This window comes from Patagioenas fasciata, chromosome 27 (genome assembly GCF_037038585.1).
Source record: "Patagioenas fasciata isolate bPatFas1 chromosome 27, bPatFas1.hap1, whole genome shotgun sequence".
NCBI classification, from domain to species: domain Eukaryota; kingdom Metazoa; phylum Chordata; class Aves; order Columbiformes; family Columbidae; genus Patagioenas; species Patagioenas fasciata.
Window position 1 is genome coordinate 3,137,177 of NC_092546.1, and position 17,266 is coordinate 3,154,442.

The 17,266-nt window shown below is 53.7% G+C and overlaps 3 protein-coding genes across 5 annotated transcripts; 1 reads left to right on the plus strand and 2 right to left on the minus strand.

The window, feature by feature from the left end:
* Positions 1 to 851: 851 nt before the first annotated feature.
* FEM1A (fem-1 homolog A) lies at positions 852 to 4,958 on the plus strand. Its single transcript, XM_065858289.2, has one exon. The coding sequence runs from the start codon at positions 1,008 to 1,010 to the stop codon at positions 3,048 to 3,050; it is 2,043 nt and encodes a 680-aa protein (XP_065714361.2). The 5' UTR covers positions 852 to 1,007; the 3' UTR covers positions 3,051 to 4,958.
* Positions 4,959 to 7,397: 2,439 nt separating this feature from the next.
* Positions 7,398 to 10,890, minus strand: TICAM1 (TIR domain containing adaptor molecule 1). Of its 3 annotated transcripts, XM_071799541.1 has the most exons (3): positions 10,542 to 10,890; positions 9,527 to 9,649; positions 7,398 to 9,409 (listed from the first exon to the last, which is right to left on the minus strand). In XM_071799541.1, exon 3 carries the CDS (start codon positions 9,407 to 9,409, stop codon positions 7,637 to 7,639), a length of 1,773 nt encoding a protein of 590 aa, XP_071655642.1. In that variant the 5' UTR covers positions 9,527 to 9,649; positions 10,542 to 10,890; the 3' UTR covers positions 7,398 to 7,636. The 3 variants fall into 3 exon arrangements, with proteins under 3 accessions (XP_071655642.1, XP_065714362.2, XP_065714363.2); XM_065858290.2 differs by having other exon boundaries at positions 7,398 to 9,649; positions 10,542 to 10,889; XM_065858291.2 differs by lacking the exon at positions 10,542 to 10,890 and adding an exon at positions 9,952 to 10,246 and having other exon boundaries at positions 7,398 to 9,649.
* Positions 10,891 to 11,190: 300 nt separating this feature from the next.
* On the minus strand, positions 11,191 to 16,266 carry LOC139825673 (uncharacterized). Its single transcript, XM_071799484.1, has 6 exons — positions 16,195 to 16,266; positions 15,533 to 15,728; positions 14,873 to 14,955; positions 13,662 to 14,749; positions 12,754 to 13,333; positions 11,191 to 12,662 (listed from the first exon to the last, which is right to left on the minus strand). Exons 1-6 carry the CDS (start codon positions 16,252 to 16,254, stop codon positions 12,099 to 12,101), a joined length of 2,571 nt encoding a protein of 856 aa, XP_071655585.1. The 5' UTR covers positions 16,255 to 16,266; the 3' UTR covers positions 11,191 to 12,098.
* Positions 16,267 to 17,266: the final 1,000 nt, after the last annotated feature.

Genomic DNA, 17,266 nt, shown 5'->3' on the forward strand with positions numbered 1-17,266 from the left:
ATCTTATTTCCCTGGAAAGGAGAATAAACAGCTATAAATACAACACAACAGGAGAAACCCTGCGCCAATTCCCCGTATAAAGATTAGAGCCACTTAAATTCAACTTATGCCCTAAAAATAGGCTCTGCTAACTGAAGCTCCACTAATCTAAGGCAGGTTATTTAATGTCCTGAATATTTTTCCCTGGCTCTAGTTGTTTATTATCATCTGGGAATAGAGAAACCTGCACATCTTGTGCTGTGACAGGGACCAAAGGGAACAAATCCGGGTTTGCTGCCTCCAGCGCGTCTTGTCCAAGTTCTTACAAATCCAAATTGATTACATTAATTAAATTAAAACCACGTCGGAAGGGCACACGCGTAGTTGTTGTGGTTGAAGTTCAACCGGTTCAAGGAATTTAACAGAAATCGAACCTCCCGTGGAATTCCCACAACCCGCGAAGTTACAGAACAACGTTGACAGAACAGATCGCACCGAACGGGCCACCCCGGGGCTCACGCACCCGGGGCTCTTCCCCCGGTCCTGTTCGGGCTGTCGGACCCGCGGCCGCTCCGCTCTGAGCGGGGACGGGGCGAACTGCGCCCCCCCGCCCCAGCAGCCCTTGCGTGACCCGGCGCGGGGCGCGCTGGGAAATGCAGGCGGGCGCTGCCGGGATCCCCGGGGCGGGGCGGCCCCGCGGGCACGGCGGGACTACACTTCCCAGAGTGCCCCGCGCGGCCCGGCGGCCCGACCCCATTCCCGCTGCCTGCCGGGAAACCGAGTCCGCGCGAAGCCGCTCCCGCGGGGGGACCTGGGCCGCGGGACTACATTTCCCATCGTCCTCCTCGCTCCCCGCCCCTGCGGCCGCGCGGGCGCCATTTTGTTTCTCCTCACAAGCTGAGATGGCGGCCGGGCGGGGAGGCTGAAGGTTGCTCGCTGAGGTGAGGGGGTCTCTCTCCGGGCGCTTGGCCCCGCAGGGCTCCTTCCCCCGGGGGGGAGCAGCCGGTCCATGGCCAGCTGCGGTCGCCATGGACCTGCGCACGGCCGTGTACAACGCGGCCCGCGATGGGAAGCTGAAGCTACTGCAGAAGCTGCTGGGCAGCCGGAGCCGGGAGGAGCTGGAGGCCTTGACGGCGGGGCCGGGCGGGGGTGACGGCCCCGGGGGAGGGAGCACCCCGCTGCTGATCGCCGCCCGGCACGGCCACCTGGAGGTGGTGGAGTACCTGCTGGATCACTGCGGGGCCCGCGTGGAGGAGGGCGGCTCGGTCAGCTTCGACGGGGAGACCATCGAGGGGGCCCCGCCGCTCTGGGCCGCCTCGGCCGCCGGGCACCTGCGCGTGGTTCGCAGCCTCCTGGACCACGGCGCCTCGGTGAACCAGACCACGCTGACCAACTCCACGCCGCTGCGCGCCGCCTGCTTCGACGGGCACCTGGACATCGTGCGCTACTTGGTCGGGGAGCGCGGGGCCGACCTGGAAGTCGCCAACCGGCACGGACACACCTGCCTGATGATTTCTTGCTACAAAGGGCATCGGGAAATCGCGCGGTACTTGCTGGAGAAAGGGGCCGACGTCAACCGGCGCAGCGTGAAGGGGAACACGGCGCTGCACGACTGCGCTGAGTCCGGCAGCCTGGAGATCCTGCAGCTGCTGCTCCGCTCCAAAGCCCGCATGGAGAAGGACGGCTACGGCATGACCCCGCTGCTCGCGGCCAGCGTCACCGGCCACACCAACATCGTGGAGTACCTCATCCAAGGGGGGCTGCAGCAGCAGGAGGAGGAGGAGGCTGCGGGGAGCCAAAACGGGACCTGTGCCTCAGGTGGGAGCCGTCAGAGGTGCTGCAGCGCCGGCAAGGAAAACCCTCAGGGCTGCGATGAAGAGACGTGTTGTGCCTCAGCTTCCAGTCAGGATGAACAGCAGGTCCCGAACGTGTTCTGCACTCGAGAGGCTGCTGTGGAAGCGCTGGAGTTGCTGGGGGCTACGTTTGTGGATAAGAAACGTGACCTTTTGGGAGCCCACAAGTACTGGCGAAGGGCGATGGAGCTTCGGTGTGAGGGTGGGCAGTACCTGCCCAAACCCGAGCCCCGGCAGCTGGTGTTGGCCTACGACTATTCCCGGGAGGTGAGTTCTCTGGAGGAGCTGGAAGCCCTGATCACGGATCCGGACGAGATGCGCATGCAGGCGCTGCTGATCAGAGAGCGCATCCTGGGCCCTTCCCACCCAGACACATCCTATTACATCCGATACCGAGGAGCGGTCTACGCCGACTCCGGCAACTTCGAGCGCTGCATTAACCTGTGGAAATACGCTCTGGACATGCAGCAAGGCAACCTGGAGCCTCTCAGCCCCATGACTGCCAGCAGTTTCCTTTCCTTTGCCGAGCTTTTCTCTTACGTGCTTCAGGATCGCTCCAAAGGCACTTTAGCTACTCACTTGGGCTTCTCGGACCTGATGGGAGTGCTGAGCAAAGGGGTCCGGGAGGTGGAGAGGGCGCTTGTGCACGGCAAGGACCCTGTAGTTGACTCGGCGCAGTTCACCAAGACGCTGGCCATTATCCTCCACCTGGTTTTCTTGCTGGAGAAGGTAGAGTGCACCCCGGAGCAGGAACACCAGAAGCGCCAGACTATCTACCGCCTGCTAAAGTGCAGCCCCCGGGCCAAGAACGGCTTCACTCCTTTGCATATGGCAGTGGACAAAGATACCACAACAGTGGGACGTTACCCTGTGGGCAAGTTCCCGTCGCTCCACGTCGTCAACTTGCTTCTGGAGTGCGGGGCCGACCCCGACAGCCGCGACTACGACAACAACACCCCGCTGCACGTCGCCGCCCGCAACAACTGCCCGCTGATCATGAGCGCCCTGATGGAGGCCGGAGCCCACATGGACGCCACCAACGCCTTCAAGCAGACGGCGTATGAGCTGCTGGATGAGAAGCTGCTCACCAAGAGCATGATGCAGCCCTTCAACTACATCACCCTCCAGTGCCTTGCTGCTCGCGCCCTGGACAAGCACAAGATTCCCTACAAGGGCTTCATCCCCGAGGAGCTGGAAGCCTTCATTGAACTGCACTAGGGAGAGGTGACATCCTCAGCCTTGCTTGTCACCCATTTCACCCCGCAAAGCCTGAGATCTCAGGCCAGCCTCACCTTGGTGCCGAAGGCCATCGCTGTGCTGAGATGGGCTGCGAGCTTTGTCCTCGTGTGTCGCCGTGGAGCTGACACGCAGGGGCAGGGGAGGAGGAGGCTGCAGAGCTCCCGCTGTCCCTTGTGGTTGGTGTCTCCGGGTACCAGATCTCTCCAGCGCGCTGTGTTCAGAGAAGGCTGGAGCCCCTGCCCCTTCCCCTGCCAACCGCCTTGTCCTGCGACGGAAAACGGAGATTCCCTGGGACCCGCCACCTCTCCCCTTAGTGCTGGATTAACTCAGCATTAAGCTTTGGAGCAGCTACACATCACACACGTGCTCTCGCCTTCCCATCCCAAATACTGAGCAGATAGCAATGCAAGTGAGGAATAAAATACCTTCCAACTAATTATTTCCCCACCCCCTTCTCAGATTTGGGACATCGAGTCTCACAGCCCAGTGGCCTGTGCTCTCTGAGGCCGTCCCTGTGTGTGGCCGTAGGGCTGGGTGTGCTGATGACGGTTTCGTTGGTTCTGCCTTGGTTGGTTAAGTAGCAAGTGGTGTTAAAAGCCTGAGATTTCAATGATTGTGCATAAAGCTGGGTTATTTCTTCTCTTTTAGAGCCAGGCCCTATCTATGCTGCAAGACTTCTTCAACCCTGTAAGATATAGTAAGGTCAGTTCTGGTTATATAGTTTCATTGATAGATGTTGGGGTTTATGAATGGGGAGGAGAAACTGCTACCTTACAAACAAAACCCTACCATGATGTTCAGGCCCTTAGCTTGCCCGTTCTGTGCACCTTCGCTCCCTTCTCCGCACGGAGATCCCGGAGCTCAGTGGGATTGGGCTGCGCAGTGTGGATGGATCCAGGTTTCAGAGCCAAACCAGAGCACTTGGAACCAGTTTTTGGGGACAGGCTCTCACAAGCCCTCTAGGATGAGAGGTACTTGGAGCGTGGGTGGTGCTTGGAGGGTTATTAAAGCAAGTGAGTGTTGGTGGCATGTTTGCATGAGGGTGGTCTGAAGGAAGAAAGAAACGACAGTTCAAGGTGCCTTCTTGTTCTTCTGAGGTTCATTAGTATCAGCCCAGTGGGCTCTGTTAATTACCCCATCCTGAAAACCTACACCAAGGCAGTTGTTAGCATCTGGGTTTGGCTGTTAATTCTTTTTTGCAACTTTACTGAGGAGGGTGCTACTTCAAAGACGGAATTTGAAATCTTCTTTGGCTACTGGTTGGGCAAGCTCCCTTCTTTCATTAGGATCTGCACACAACTTGTTTTTCTCTTGAAACCCATGGTCTCATGGGAGGGATTCGCCTCCATGAGCAGAGCCCTCCTCGGTGGTGGCAGCGCTGGTAAACACGCTGCTGTCCCAGCAGTTTATGGTCTTGCAGGGGAGTGACGGGGCCTTGGCAGCCGGGGGCTCATTTCTTGGCCCCGAGCAGGGTGGAGAGGGCACAGTTGGGGGTGAAGCAACTGCCGCTGAGCTTTGGGAAAGGTCAGGGCTGGGAGAGCAGAAACGCTGATAGAACAACCATGCGCTATATGCTACTGAAGCTTCTCTACTTGTATTTATAAGCCAGCGTATCCATACGCCTCGATAATCCGACGCTCTCTGCCCCTTCAAGGTATCGCAGCTCTGCCGTTACATTTTTGCAGTGTTAACTATAACATTTATTTATAAAGCAAGGAGGCTTAACTTTTATTGAGCTGTAAAGTGCAGAGTTAGTTTAGCTACATTCTATATTATATTTTCCTTGCGGCTGAAACCTGAACTAAACTGCAGGAATGGAATTTGTTAACTTGTGAGCTGTTGAGCGCTCTTAACTTTAAATAATAAAACAAAAAATGGCTGCTAGAACGCAAGTGCCTTGGACTTCTTGCTGGTAAGCTTCTATTTTCAGCTTGTTTCCTAGGGCCGATACACTCGTGGGTACCGAAATACTGTGATTGTTTCATTCTATCTGAATTTATTCCTGGGCAAAGCTCATCTGTGCTGCAATTGCAACCATTTCCCCTGGAAAAGGATAACGCTGACACGGAAGCACCACTTTGTACACCTTGTCTTATCTTTTGATGTGGATGAAACTGTGAAAAGTTGCTGCTCTGCTGACTCAAATTCCCTGTGGGCACTGCAAGTGGGGAGAGAAAAGCCTCAAGGATGACAATACTTTGTGTGCTAGAAAAAGGCATTACATATTTTCTTCTTCAACACAGAAATAATCTAATTACGTAGTAAGGAGCCAGCACTTAAATGTTGATAGTAATTACTGGGTGGGAGAAATCGCTGCATGAATTTAGGGGTAATTACAGTGAACAGTCTGCATTTATTGTGAGTGTGATCCGGGCCAGCTTCCAGCATGTGGGGCAGAACGAGGAGTTGTGGGGAGCACTGAAACGTTTCAGTGATGATTTTGTTATCCAAATAATTATCTTGGGCAGAGAGTGAAGGGGTTTTGTGGGTTTTTTTCCATGGGGGTGGCTACAGCCCTTCTGTGCACCCCACGAACAAAATCTCTGCCTTCTATTCCTTTCTTAAAACCTAAGATGTGCTTTTCTCTCCCTAATACTGGTAACGGGCCTTCTTGCCGATAAAGCCTCATGAGCAGGTTTCTTTAGAAGTGCAAAACGTTAAGAAATCCATTGAGGTTTTCGTGGAGCTGGCCCTTGGATGGATGTCTTGTGTCTGGAGCCTCCTGATGCTGTAAGATCAGCATTTCTGAAGAAAGCGGCCTGGGCATAAAGATGCAGATGTTGTGTCAGCATTTCCCAGCTTCCCAGAGAAACTGGGGGACAACAAGAGGGTCACAGGCACACACACGTTCTCGTGGTGAAAACACGGCCCTGGTGACAAATCTTCCAGCAAAGAGAGCCCTGAAAATGTGGGACAACCTGCGGTTCAAACTGGGCTGTGGCTCCGAAGTGGCGGCTGCTCCCTTTAACCTTTGAGCCTCTCAGCTCACACGCGGAGCTTAAAAAACCCCTCACAACCCTGTGGTGTTTTACATTCTGCTGCGTGTCTTCCCCTCTCCCTTTCTCCCGTCCCAACAAACCTGATGTGACTGTGTGAAGGTTGTTTACAAGCTAAAGCAGCTTCCAGTTGACTGCTTTTGCGTGACATGTATTAATAGAAAGCTGTGCTGTCTGGGTTTTCTCCCAAGGGGAGGGGCTGTGCTGGTGGCTGCAAGTGCGGTGTGACAGGAATCGCAGTAACACAACACCTATTCGACCAAAGGTGACGAGGAGGAGAGAAAATAGGGAAATGAAAGAAATCCAAGCACTCGAAGGATTCCAACAGACACTGTAAAGAGTAAATGAGTTAATCCACAGAATCCCAGAACGTCAGGGGTTGAAGGGACCTGGAAAGCTCGTCCAGTGCAATCCCCCCATGGAGCAGGAACACCCAGCTGAGGTTCCACAGGAAGGGGTCCAGGCGGGTTTGAATGTCTGCAGAGAAGGAGACTCCACAACCTCCCTGGGCAGCCTGGGCCAGGCTCTGCCACCCTCACCCGGAACAAGTTTCTTCTCATATTTAAGTGGAACCTCCTGTGTTCCAGTTTGAACCCATTGCCCCTTGTCCTGTCACTGGTTGTCACTGAGAAGAGCCTGGCTCCATCCTCCTGACACTGCCCCTTTCTATATCTGTAAACATTGAATGAGTCCCCCCTCAGTCTCCTCTTGCCCAGCTCCAGAGCCCCAGCTCCCTCAGCCTTTCCTCACACGGGAGATGCTCCACTCCCTTCAGCATCTTGGTGGCTGCGCTGGACTCTCTCCAGCAGTTCCCTGTCCTTCTGCAACTGAGGGGCCACAACTGGACACAAGATTCCAGGTGTGGTCTCCCCAGGGCAGAGCAGAGGGGCAGGAGAACCTCTCTGACCTACTGACCACCCCCTTCTAACCCACCCCAGGTACCATTGGCTTCCTGGCCACAAGGGCCCAGTGCTGGCTCATGGTCACCCTGCTGTCCCCAGGACCCCCAGGTCCCTTTCCCCTACACTGCTCTCTAATAGCTCATTCCCCAGCTTACACTGGAACCTGGGGTTGTTCCTGCCCAGATTCAAGACTCTACACTTGCCCTTGTTCTATTTCATTAAATTTTTCCCTGCCCAGCTCTCCAGCCTGTCCAGGTCTCGCTGGATGGTGGCACAGCCATTTCCCTCAAATGGTTTGCTCAGCAGCAGGTTACGAAACAAACCTTCTGTGCCATCTCCCTGCACCCCAGAGGTACAGACAGAAGAGCTTTCCTGATATCCCAGACTGCCCCTTTGCTAATTCTACAGGAAAGAACCAGAGAAACAAATAAATTAATTAAAATTTATTTATAAAACCCTCCAGTAGCCTCCAAAAATCAGGAAAATCATTTTCTCAGTTACTTGAAAATAAGAACAAGGTAAGCAGTTTCAGGAGGATGCAACCTCTTTTGTCCAGCAACAAAGAGGGAAGTTTTCTCCTGTGCTCCAGGAAAGCAGCACCTTTTACCCACAGAGAAATAAGAGTAGTCCCAGTCCCAGAAAAATCGCTATAATCTAGGGTTTGAGATTAAGTCTGAGTGTCTGGCCTTGGCTGACCTGCTGCACCAGTGGTGTCACCATCCCTGTCCTGTGCACCCGCTGCGGCAGCTTCCACCTGCATCATGTTGTGGTCCCCGATCTGCACCATTCGGGCGTGTTGGATGATGAGGTGTGTGGCACCTGCACCCGCTGTCATGGTGTAGTGGCCCAAGGGGAGCTGGAGCTGTTGGACAGGAGAGGGACCCACCGGGGCAGGCGTGGGGTGCCCAGTGGGGGGACCCCACTGGTGGGACGATTGCTCCAGCAGTAGCGGCCGTGTTGCTGATAGAGGCACCTGGGGAAGGGAGCCCAGGTTCAGAGCAGCTAATTGCTGCCGAGTTTGCTCCTCATACAGCTGCAGTTTCCTTCTCTGCATCAGAGCCCACATGTCTTTTCTCTCTTTGATCCTACTGGGCTTGAAGGTGTTCTGCACAGTCCTGGAGAACATGGGAGAGTTCTCATCCAGGGGCGTGAGGGTGCCAAGCACGCTGGGAATCTGACTCCGCTCCAGCGGGTTCTCCTTGGGCACAAAAGGGATGACGGAGTCGCGCTTGGATGGCTTCAGGATGGACTCCATCAGAGCAGTGTCTGTCTGGAACCTGCACTGGCTGCACAGGAAGTTCTTGGTCAGCAGAAGGATGATGAACGCCGAGTTTTCCAGAGCATCCTGGAAGCAAGTGATACGGCTGCGGCCGGCGATGGAGAAGTCCTCGCAGAGCATGGCACCGTTAGGAACACCCATCTTCTCCAGCAGGTTCTTGACCCGCTGGGCAACAAGCTCATCTTCGCTAGCGTGTAGGACGACAAAAGTGTAGAACTTCAACTCTCCACTGTCTGGCTCTGATGTGGGCATTGGTTCCTCAGTTTGGAGAGGAGCAGGCCAGGCTGGACAGGGCAATGAGTGGAGGGGAGGGGGACAGAAGTTGGAAGGAGCTCTCTGAAGAGAGGGAAGGGTTGAGGAGGAGGAATAAGTAGTAGGAGGAAGGGAACAGGTTGAAATGGGAGCAGATGTGGAGTTAGAAGTGCCTGCTGGAATGTATGAGTCCCTCATGGACGTGTGGGGAGGACCAGGATCCACTATAGCTCTCAAGTCAGGAAGGCCTGTAGATGATTCATTTCCATCTTGCTTTTTGTCTGTGCATTCTTTTGGTACATGAGGTTCTGCTGCCAGCGTGCTGGAAACATCACTGCTTTCTTCAGGGTGGTTCACAGCACCTGGCGTGGGCACCTGCATCTCAGGAATGGGGAGAGTTGGGCGACATGAACTGACCTGCAGAACCTCTGGCCAGGGCACTTGGGCACCCGTGTCCTGCCCGGGGTGAGAGCTGGGTCTGCTGGCCCAGCTTGTTTCCTGCAGGCCATGGCTCTGTCTGTCCCCGTCAGGCTGTCCAGCAGCGCCGGTGCTCCCTTCGCACAGCCGGCTGGGCAGGCGGGCGCGCTCGTGGGTGTCAAAAACAACTGTCGGCGATGCGCTGACCTCGAAGCAGCTGGAGAGCGAGGGACTCCCTGAGGAATGCAGGGTCCGTGGGCCTGAAAGGTCCGACTTGCCTCTAATCTGCACCGGGGAACTCCTCACCGCGTAGTTTGGGCTGGCCGTCGGGAGAAATACTACGTCCTCGTGAGATCTCAGCATCTGGAATTCATCACCTGGGCCACTGCTGATGGCAGAGCTGTGGTTTTCCTGCTCCTCAGCTGGGATGCTGCTGAGCGTCACCCCCTGAGCCTCCGTGCTGGTGTTGCTGAGGACTTTATCTTCTGGCATCTGGGATAGAAAATTAAACACGTCCTCAAAGTTTGGCTGGAGCTCAGCGCTCTGTGCCATCTCAGCTGGTGGCCCAGGTGATGGACCAAAGCAGCATAGATGGAAAAAGCATATTACAGAGTTCGGAGAGAAGGTTTGTTCCCCTGTGATGTCTGGTCACACTTCAGGTACCACACGAGCGATGGTTCTTTGCTGCTCAGGGGCTCCTCTCAGAACCGGGATGTCCGTGTCCTGGGGAATCTGCGAGGAGAACACAGGGCAGTGTTTGGAAATAGCAATGTGGGGAGCTGAGGGAATCCTCACATTAATTACAACTGGTTTAAAATAATCGCTGAACTAATTATTTAGGTAAATCCAAGTGTCTGTCACTTCCAGGCAACTGGTTCCAGGGGCCTCGTGAGCTCCTTGCGATGGGCAGTTGAGGACTCAAGCGCAGGGTTGATAACCCGCATGTATCCTCTCTCAGACTGCCTAACGTGATCATGGACATTCTATCTCCATCCACATCTATTCCTTGAGCCTTCTTAAACCCCCGCACTCACCACAGGCCTCTGACCGGGCTTAAATTAAACAGCAGAACTTGTCTGGAGTGGAGGAGCTGGAGTCTGGAGGGTCCACAGCAGCCAGAGAGACTCCACTCACAGGCACTGAGGCTGCTGCAAAAGCTTTCCCTATTTAAAGGGAGCGCCAGCGAATGCCCAAAATAGCTCTCAACTGGGGAAACTTTATAATTTCATTTTTTTCTCTTCCTATCTCATAAAAATCCTCTGATTGCCTAATGCACGAGTTCAGGCCGAACCGGGAGGAAGCTGCTTCCACTTTCTCCAGAAACCTCTCATTCAGTGAAACGGCGGTAGGGAAAGGAAGAGGAGGGCAGGACCAGGCAGGGAAGGGGCGGGCAGGCGCTGGAACCGGCAGCCGCTCCCTCGGCCGCCCCCCGCGGCCGTTCCTCCCGCTGCGCCCCCGCCTCGCCCCGCTCCTCTCGCCGCTTCCCGCCGCCTCCCCGCCCGCAGCCCCTCGGCTTCGGCTCCGGTTCGTGTGCCGGGCCCCATGGGAACGGCTTCCCCCGGCCCTCCAGCCTCCCGCGGCGGGGACGGGAGGGGAAGGGAAGGGGAGGAAGGTGCCGGTTTACCTGCGGCCGATGCGCTGCCCGGGGAGCGCTCGGTGCGGCTGGTGCTCGGGACGGGCCCGGGGCCGCGGGCACCGCTCGCCCCGCCGGAGGCTTCTGGCACACGAGGAAGCGGCGGAGCCGGCGGGGCGGAGCGGGTACGGCCGGGGCGGAGCGGGGCAGCCCGCGCCAGCCCTGCAGTGCCCGGCCCGGTGCCCGGGTGCCCCGGGCAGGAGCGGCTCGGCCCGGCTGAGCTGCCGCTTCCTGGCCCGGTACGTGGGACGGGAGAGCCCGGCCCGGCGTCCTCCCCGTGAGCACCCGGAGGGGTTAAAGCCGAGCGGCTGAGGGTGGATTTGGTCCGAGAACCCGCCTTTGTCTCCAGCGAGAGACGGTTGGCGTTACTTCTGTGAAGTGTCGGTGTTTGGAACCTCAGGGCTGGGAGATGTGGGTGCAGCTGAGCCTCCAGAGCACAGGCAGAAGTTGTAAGGACAAAATTATGACACTACTATTCTGCTTAATACGGAGGCAAAGCATGGGACCTGCTGGAAGTGCTTGGTTTTTTCCTCCAGCAAGCTGCCCAGACAGTGATTTATTAACTACATACTTCTAAGGGGTGGGACAGGGGACATAATGCTACAGCTTTAGATATGCACAAGAAACTGGTATGTCTTCGAACAAAGGTCATGTTTTATTTATTTATTATAAAGTCTGCTTGCCATTCATTCCAGCCTTAGCACAGGGACCATGCCAGGACATAGTTATCAAAATAAGTTACATTCGAAATGATTACACAGCATTATTTGCTGGGAAAATAACCCGCACCCACCTCCCCTATTTTAGCAGGAGATCCTATCACCACGGCAGAGGAACTCCCGGGAAAAGCTGCCTCATTTACCACCTTCTTAATGGCTGCAAAAGATTTCGTACATGGAGTTGAACACAAACAGAAAAGCCTTGGAGTAGTTTCCACTGCAAACGGGAGTGTTTAAAAGAAAATCCCACCTTGCTAAGTGTTTCTCTGTGAAAGAAAAAGTGTTTGGCTGATCCATAAAGAGAAGTTTCTCTTTGGGAAGCGGCCCCGTGCCCCGAGCTGTTGGTCTGCAGGGCTGAGCTGCTCTGGAGGCACAATGGGCAGAGAGGAAATAGTGTCTGTAACGTGTATTTTTAAACTTGTAGAAGGAGGGAAATGGTATCAAAGCTCAAGCACATTGTCGTCTCAAGACCTCTGCGGCTTGGATGAATTAAACACAAATCCAACATTAAAAATAAGTTGAGAAAACAACTTCTCTTCCGCAAATTGCCTCAGCAATGACTTGTCATTCGCACACAGAGCTGGGCTGACTTAAAAGCTGAAGGACAGGTCCCCATCTTCCCTTTCAGTGCAGCAGCATGATTTAAAAAAAAGAGTAAATCAGGATATGGAATCATCCCACGTCGGTTAGCAAGTGTCCTTGCAAACTAAGCCTCACTGTAAACTCAGCCTGGCTCAGGCAGAGAGCAGGAGGCACTCTTGACACGATTTGCAGTTGGACACACGATAAAAAGACCAAATGCTGTCCCAGCCAGAAGAGCTGGAATTGTTCAGAGATCTTCCTCTGGTGGATCAGTTTTTATCTCCTTTGCAGCCACTGCCACCTCTGGGTCTTTCTCTGCCTTCTCTTCCAGCTTCTCCAGCACTTCACACCCTTCCCCCAGGGTCCTGTTTGCTCCCTTTGGTTCTTCAGGTGTCTTAGTCTCCTCCTTTGGTGGTGTAGCCATTTCCAGCGTGGCTGATTTGATCTCAGTCACTCTATTTTTCTTCTTCTCGGGCTTTCTGCTGTCCTGTGACACTTTAGCTCTGGCTCGGAAGGGACCCACAAGCCAGTTCAGGGGGGTGTTCTGAGATACGTACTCAAACAGGTCATCTAGGGACCTTCGGGCTTCCACCACGTAGTCGTGGCTCTGGCTCAGGGTGGTGCTGGAGAGGTCCTGGAAAGACACAGCACTGGCAAAAGAGCTGTGGAGCTTGTGGATATTTCGAGTGGCCTGGTACACAGCTTCTTGGATGTTGCTGGGGAGGCCTTGAATGCTGGTTTTCAGATTCTCATAAACAGGTTGTAGCTGCTGGGTGATGATGTGCAGCATAGCTAGAGTGCGGGACTCTACCTGCTGGGAGAGAGACACAGCTCAGTTACTGGGGCGGGTGGGATGTGCAGCAGCCACCAGAGGCTTGGGGAAGTACACCCTTTTGGGATACCTCTGCTTGGGAGGCAGTTTTAACTTGGATTCCTTTGGGTTGAGTCAGGCACCACTCCACCCACAGCCGATGGAGCTTCTCCTGCCCATCCAGAAGCCTCTGGCCAACTTCTTGTTTCACGGATTCAATCTGATGGGAAAAATGAGAGGAAGAGCTGTATTGCAAGCACACACAGAGAAGCACGAGTGTTTCCCTCCCAGGGAGGGATCCAAGGTGACACGTAGCTGGTGCAGGATGGAGGAAGAGCTTCCATCTGGATAGCAGAGCAGGAGGACTACAGACAGGAGGAAAAAGGAAAAAGCATGTTTGTACCAGTTTTATTGCCAGCTGTAGTCGCGAGAGAGCGTCCTGGGTGCGCTGCTTAACACGGTGCAATTTGCTCAGGGAGTGGCGATAGGCTCGGTGACGGACTTTGTTAGAGAGGGAGCCCAGACGCACGAAGTAACTCCGTTGCTGTTTCTGCTCCTCCACAGAAGCCATTCCGGATCCCTCCACGGCAGCAGCCAGCTTACCTGGAGGAAACAAGAACAGAGATGCAGCTGCGCTCCACTCCCCCAGCTGGGAGGCAGGGAAGAGGTAAGATCACCCATGGTATTAGTAAAGCGTGAAGGCTGAAGCTTGCTGTGTAAACAGTAGAGGTTTGTAGTTGCTCAGGTATTAAAGGTAGGCTAGTCCCTGCTCAATGTGTTCTCTTCCAATAAGCAGACTTGATAGGTTGGAGCACACACCCATGTGTTTATTTGCCTTGAGGCTGACGGGCAAGGACCAGCCAGCAAACACTTCAACTCTGTCCCATTCCATGTGACAAGTCAGTGTTGACAGGCAGCCAGCTCGGTGACAAATTCAGAGCTACCTGTCTGCTTCAGAAGATGGCTCTCGCAGTCACGTGGGAAGGGATTTGCGTTTACAACTTCCAGCTAAGCATTTTCTCACCTAGTTCCTCCTCGGTCATCGGGAGGTAGTGATCCACCAGCTCTTCCGACATACCCAGGACAGATTCCACCCCACCAGCCACTGCCTGGCTCACGGCCTTGGCTTTGCCGATGCTGTTGTTCACCACCAAATTGGTCTTCTCCACTCCCTCCTGGATGGCCTCTCTGCTCTGCTCCAAGGCTGTATTGATTTTGCTACTTATGGTGCCATATGCAGCATCCAGAGCTGTAGTGACTGTAGAAGTGACCGCTGATTTGGTCTTCTCAACACCATCCTGAACAGCCCCTTTGGTCAGGTCTACCGCCTCTGTCACCTTGACAGTCACAAGGTCCTTGGCGCCCTGAGCAGCCTCCATGGCATTGACAATAGTAGAAGCGACTGTAGACTTGGTCATTTCAACACTGTCCTCCACAATATGCTTGCTGAGGTCCACTGCTTCGGTCACCTTGTTAGTCACAAGGTCCTTGGCACCCTGGGCAGCCCCTACAGCAGCAGTAATGGTAGAAGCAACTGCAGACTTGGTCATTCCAACACTGTCCTCCACCATGTGTTTTGTGAGGCCCACCGCCTCGGTCACCTTGACAGTCACAAGGTCCTTGGCACCTTGAGCAGCCTCCACAGCATTCACAATAGTAGAAGCGACCGCAGACTTGGTCATTCCAACGCTGTCCTCCACAATATGCTTGCTGAGGTCCACCGCTTCGGTCACCTTGTGAGTCACAAGGTCCTTGGCTCCCTGAGCAGCCTCCACGGCATTGACAATAGTAGAAGCGACTGCGGACTTGGTCAGTCCAACGCTGTCCTCCACCATGTGCTTTGTGAGATCCACCGCCTCGGTCACCTTGTGAGTCACAAGGTCCTTGGCACCCTGGGCGGCCTCCATGGCACTGTGGACAGTGGAGGTGACCACTGACCTGGTCAGCTTGACACTGTCCCCAACAACATTTTTAGTGAGGTCTACAGCTTCAGTCACTTTATCAGCCATTGCTTCCTTCGCCTCACAGGCAGCATCCATAGCAGATATCACCTTGGTGGAAACCAGCTGCTTGGTGTCTGAGATGACCTACAACAGGGAGAGGCAGAGAAAAATACATTTTATTCTTCTGAAATAAGTTTTTCCCTCCCCGAAACAGGTTTTCTGTATGAGAAGAGGTCACGTCATGGCTTCCCCAGGAAAAGCCTTTACCTTATCTGCTGGCTGTTGAAGAAAAGGCAAGTTCTCCTCCAGTTGATCCAGTCCTTTACAGGCATATTCATTTACAAGTGCAACTGGAAAAGACAACAGGTACCAGTTTATTCTCCAATTCGGGGAGGGGGGTTTTGACCTTACAATGGCCAACTCAGGACACGTTCGTGAAAGCAAGCCAAAAACCCCAAACAAACTGAATTATTCTGGGGTGGTGTGGGATGTACTGGTAAAAAGTGAACAAACCCTGTGATTTGGCAGGTTCAAATATTCTCCATTTTGCCTTCCCACATTGCTCCAGGGGGCATGGAATACCTGCCCCGGTGGGTGAGATGATTGGTCTAAAGGGTTGAAAAGCGTTGGGATGAGGCAGACTGAGCTACATCCAAGATGGGATGCACAGAGCTTGGAGTGACAATGGAAAAACAAGGAGTTTTTGCTTAGTGACTTAAATAACCACAGACAAGAAGCCAAAGTTTGATTCTGCCAATAACAGTTTCATGTCCATGAAATTCAGTGGGTTCACTAAGCAGGAGACTCGGTGCTACAAGTAACTAGAACGAGGTGCCGTAGGGGCTGGATGTCACCCAACAGGCACATGAGAGTCCCCTCCCCGCCTGCTCCTCTGTGTAGAAAGGGTCCCTCCAGCCTCTCACTCACTCTGTGACTCGAGTTGGTTCAGGATGGGCTGCGCCCCACCAACCACGCTGCCCACCGCCACCGCAGCCACGGTCTCGGCCACGTTGCAGACACCGCTGAGGCAAGGATGCGTCTCCTTGGTGTGGTTGTAGGCAGATGAGACCAGGTTGAATGCGGAGCTGAGCAAGGGCAAGCTGGTTACCCGGTTGACAACGCTCTAAAAGCCAAGAGAAATAAGTGACATTAGAGACCCAACCTCGGGCTGGTGAGTGAATACAAGCCAAGTGTCTATCCAAAAAGGTCCTAAGGGGACAATGAGTCCATCTCCTCATCCTTCTTAAACTCAGAGTCGAAGGGACTCATCCAAAGACCACCAGCAAGTCAGAGACAGGCCAGCATTAAGATTTCAAGCTCTGAGCTCCTGAACTCAGAGTCACACTGGGTTTCGGCACCAAACCCAGATCAGCTCGTGTTTCAGAATCACTTGCATTACTTGAGCCAGCTCTGGAGTTTTCTCTTGAGCTAAAACATTATTAACTGAGTTTAGATTTAGCCACAGCTCTATATGGTTGATCTTTCTGCTCCTCCCAGCCTGGTTTTGAGGTGCTGACAGTTAGTTAACCAGCACATCTGTGAGCAGGTGAACTGTTGCTTGTTAGAGTGCGAGTTGCCCTGGCACCTACCGCTTGCTGCTGTTCCTCAACCTTCGGTAGGCCTTGTTTTGTGGTCTTTTCTGACTCCATACTGAACTCAGCTGCAGCTGAAAGGAAAAACAAGAGTATAACAGCATGAGCATGACTTAATTTCCTCCAGTGAATTAAAGTCTTAGCAAAACTGGTGAAAAGCAGAGGGCAAAGTTGGGACCCATCATTCAGCACATCCTAGGAACGAAGTGTGGCATCGCTCATCTTTCTTGTAAAGGTACCAAGATATTTGGGAGACTCCATGATTTATGATGTGCAAATATTTACATAGGACAAGGGCTGTACTCGATGACCCCCCTCAATCCCAAAACAACCAAATGCTTTAAACTAAATGACCGTCCTGCTTATTTTGTTGCTGATGCCAAAGTTGCAGGTTGGAAGTGGGTGAGAACTCTCAGGTCAGGCATTTTCTCTGCTGGAGATGCTTGTGGTTCAGCTTCCCACTGCGCAGGCTCTTTGCCGGCCAAGGGCTGGGGCGCTTGGAAGATGCACCTGCAGAAATGACGCTAACGGTGGGAATCACTGAATATTGTCTCACTCGATCGTGACACGTTACTGTCCTTCTGACAAGCCCTCCTGAAATGCAGCTGCAGCGGGATGTCGGACAGTAGGATAAGTAATTTTCTACAGCAATAGGCATATTTTACCTTCTTAAACAATATTCATAGCCCCTTTCCTCTGAGAGCATTCTGGAGTATCCTTGGCAAAGGACATTTTGATGTGAGTCATTTTAGAGAGGTCCCGCTGTGCCCTTGCTCATAGTGGGGAACTGACATCAACTTTCCCACTGGCACCAAGTCACAGCTCTGGGGAGGATGTGACAGCTCTGACTGGCTACCTTGAAACTCATGTTCCTGTCCCACTGACCAGCTGGGCAGGAAATCTCTCCTCGCTTCCTGCGAAACCAAATCTCAGAAGTATTCTCGTTACATAATGGGATTGAAGATGTGCAAGTATAAAAATTGTGCAATATCTTGAATGTGTATCCAGGATTACTTCTCAGCCTTAGTCAGGCATGCCATGGGTTTTGGCATATTTGTTCTTTAGTGCA